General features: G+C 46.0%; 1 protein-coding gene across 4 annotated transcripts in view; it reads left to right on the top strand.

The window, feature by feature from the left end:
* Positions 1-3467, top strand: part of B4galt1 (UDP-Gal:betaGlcNAc beta 1,4- galactosyltransferase, polypeptide 1) — a 45405-nt gene that overhangs the window by 6637 nt on the left and 35301 nt on the right. The window contains exon 1 of one of the 4 annotated variants that reach the window (XM_005401108.2): positions 429-636. The exons of the other annotated variants lie outside the window; for them this stretch is intronic. Coding sequence (XP_005401165.1) covers positions 444-636 — 193 coding nt within the window. The 5' untranslated portion in view covers positions 429-443. Of the gene's footprint in view, positions 1-428; positions 637-3467 lie in introns of those variants that run through there. 4 annotated transcript variants of the gene reach the window in all.

The following is a 3467-nucleotide window of genomic DNA, read 5'->3' on the forward strand; positions in this document are numbered from 1 at the left end:
GAGTGCTGGGATTACAGGCGTAATCCCTGGCCCCCAAGGAGTATATTTTGAAGTTCCTCCATTTTTAATGCCCTCAATGGGACAAACTCCCACCCCCAGCCCAGTAAAGATTGGACCCAGGGCCTTTGCACTGAGCTAAATCCCCAGTGCCCCCCCAGCACCTTTTGTTGCTGAGACATGTGTGCCAAGCTGCTGAATTGCCCTGGCTTGAATTTGCAGTCTTCCTGCCTCAGCCTCCTAGAGTTCTGGGATTAAAGGCCTGTCCGACTAGGTCCAGCACAAATTTTTTTTCTGAGGGACAGTTCAGTGTTGAAAATCTGCCAGGGGTCATTTGGCACCGAGGCAGGGAGCTAGAGCACTGAGGAGGGGCAGGGCTCTGCCAGACTGGCAAGCCTTGTGGTGTGAGGTCAGGCTCCCTCCTCCACTACGATGTGGACCTCATCATGGGGAGGGGCCTTGGCAGGGCTCCAGTGATCGCTTGGTCCCATGACAGGGAACGTTCTGGAAACGCCTGTAACATTTGCTCTGAGAGCTTCTTCCTGTTTTGCATAGGGCCTTTTTGCCTTCGACATCCTGAAATCACAGAGCCGCTGTCGGTGTGGCAGCACACCACCAGCTTAGAAAACAGGAAAGGCTGTGAGTGGGGGACTTGGAGGAGCTGGCATTTGCGTTACAAGAGCACGAGGACTTGGTGTTAGGTGCTTCGTAGCTGTGGGCGCTCACGGGGTACTTCAGGCAGCCTGAGCGAGGCCGTCCCTGCGTCCGTCCGTCCGTCTGAGGGAGCAGGGAGTAGAGTCGCGTCGTCACGGTGAAGTCAGGAGGGCTCACTTCTGAGTCATCGAACTTTCCTCTCGGGGCTGTGTGTGTGACTGCACCCTCCATGGCATGGGAGCGAACCCGGACGGGGGCTGCTCCCGTTTTGGGGAGCCTCTTAGCAGCTGACAGACTCTGCCAATGCAGCATGGTCAGGAGAGCAAGCCGGTGGTCAGAGCCTGGGTCAGAATGAAACGAAGGGCCTGCTCCCCACACTGCAACATGAACGATCTCTGAAATTCCCTGTGAAGCTCCCGAGCCACTGCCTGTTTCACAACTGTTGCTGGGAGGCTTCTGTTGAGGATTTTGTCATGTCTGTCCAAGCCGGGGCAAAGTTTAGCTGGTGGAGACTTTTACTTTTTTTGTTTTTGTTTTGTTTCTTTTCCAGTACTGGGAATCGAACTCACGACCTTGCGCTTGCCAGGCAGGCGCTATGCTGCTGAGCTAAATCCCCAGCCCCCTAGCTGGTGGGGACTTGGAAATGGCACAAGGAGCATTTCTGACCAGTGCCAGCTGCTGCGTGCCTTGTGAAGCTTTATTCTGTCTGTGCCTCACTGTGTTCTTGCCTATAAAGTAGGGAAAGTAGTAATATCTACCGCATACTGGTAGGTGTTGTAAAGTTTAGGTAATGGCCATAAAAGGGCTTAATACAGTTGCTAATACATGATAAGCTCTGAATATATGTTATTTAAGATTGATAGTAATATTAATAGTAACTCTCTTACCTGTGGATACCTTCAGAGGTGTTTTGAAGATTTCCTAAAACTGTAGATAGTACCAAACCGCATATATACTATGGGATGTATGCACATACCTGTGATAAAGCTTGATTTTTTAAATTGGATGCAGCAAGAGATTATCAACAATAACTGATAATAAAAATAGAATAATAACTATACTGTCATAAAATTTATCTAAAGCTTGTGAATTGCATATTTCTAGAGTTTCTCATGTAGTATTTTCAGACCTTAGCAGCAGCACCCAAACTGTGGGAAGTGAACCTGAACGAGGGGACTTTTGCAGTTCTTAGGTTGATTTAGCTCTTGCTTTATAGATTTGCTCCTTCTTTGTTGAAAATGCAAGGTTACCACTTTAAATGGTAAAGAAATTCTACCTAGGACTGTAACAAAACTTGCTCTTACTTTCCAAATGCACACATATGTTACTGTGTTGCAATTATTTCATGAAACTATTTTCAACTATCATTTGTGCAACAGTATCGCCTAAATTTTTGTTTATAATTATCCTTATTATTTTTGAAGTTCTCGGGTTGGAACCTAGAGCCTTGGGCATGCTAGGCAAGTGTTCTACTGCTGAGCTACATTCCCACTCCCTAATTATATCTTTTATTACAGCTGTCTTATGTCCTTATAAATAATCCCTTAGCATTCTCCGTTCCAAGTTTCACTGTCACAGTCTTGAGGAACACGTTTACAGGGTATAGCTCTTTGCCTGAGTTGAGTTACTGCCTCAGAATGAATTCCTGAAGAGGAATTTCTGGGCCACTTATGGTCAGTCATCTTTATAGCACTGATTTTTTTTTTTAAGTACTGGTTTATGCTGTCACATTGCTTTCCAAGAAGTTTGGAATCATTCACAGGCTCTAAATTGGAAATTCCTAGCTTTGAAAGAATGCGGATTCTGAGGGAAAACTGAATTTATCTGGTGCCCCATGTGGACACTTTGCGGCTGTGTGTGTGTGTGTGTGTGTGTGTGTGTGTGTGTGAGGGAGAGATTGATTGATTAATTGAGGTTATTTGGGAAGTTGTTCCTGAGTGGAGGCACTGTGAGGTCTCTAAACATGAGACTTTCTCTCTGTAAATGACTGGCTCTGGGCAGTACCTGCAGAGGTCACTCAGTGTCCAAGAAAGGAGCCTACATAGAATTCTTTCAACACCCCATATATTTTATAAGAGCTGATTTATACAAAATAAGCATTCTTTGTCTCTCTCTGTCTCTCTGTCTCTCTCTCTCTGTCTCTTTGATTCTGTCTGTCTCAGTCTCTGTCTGTCTGTCTGTCTCTCTCTGTGGAGCCAAACTTGTACAGTGGGCCTCTGGCTTTAAAAGCTGGTGTTGGTCTACACTTCTCTGTGCTGCTTGCGGGCAACACTGCCTGCAGCCATCTGTAGAAACCACGTTAGGTTCTGATGGGCCAGCCTGGCACCTGATCAGCTGATCCACACGGGTGGACTCTCATCTGACAGCTGTTACGGGGTTCAGAAACAGAACCCAAATGAGGAAAGACTTTTAAATTATATTGAGTAGAAATAAGTTGATCCAATAGCCTAAAATCTGCAAATATGAAGCATCAGTTTTGACCCAACAATTGCTTTTTTTTGTAGATTAATAGAAGCCAATGAATTGCATAAATGATAGGTTGATATCAGAGCCAGTGATTTCAAGGACCAAATGCTTATAGATTGAGCAGAGGGGACTCGATTCAACTTGCAACAGCCACTCCATTCACCTTACAGCCATGTTATGCGTGTCTGCTGAATTTGCAGTTCACTTTGACTCACAACTTAACAGAACACTCTGTTTCACTGAGTCAGGTGGGAGCGGCTGTTTAGCATATTTTTCCAGAGGCCTAGGGCCTGATGTCATCATCTTCGTCCTCCTCCTCCTCCTCCTCCTCCTCCTCCTCCTCCTCCTCC

The sequence above is a fragment of the Chinchilla lanigera genome, unplaced genomic scaffold (assembly GCF_000276665.1).
Source record: "Chinchilla lanigera isolate Chin_1 unplaced genomic scaffold, ChiLan1.0 scaffold00071, whole genome shotgun sequence".
In the NCBI taxonomy this organism is placed as follows: Eukaryota; Metazoa; Chordata; class Mammalia; order Rodentia; family Chinchillidae; genus Chinchilla; species Chinchilla lanigera.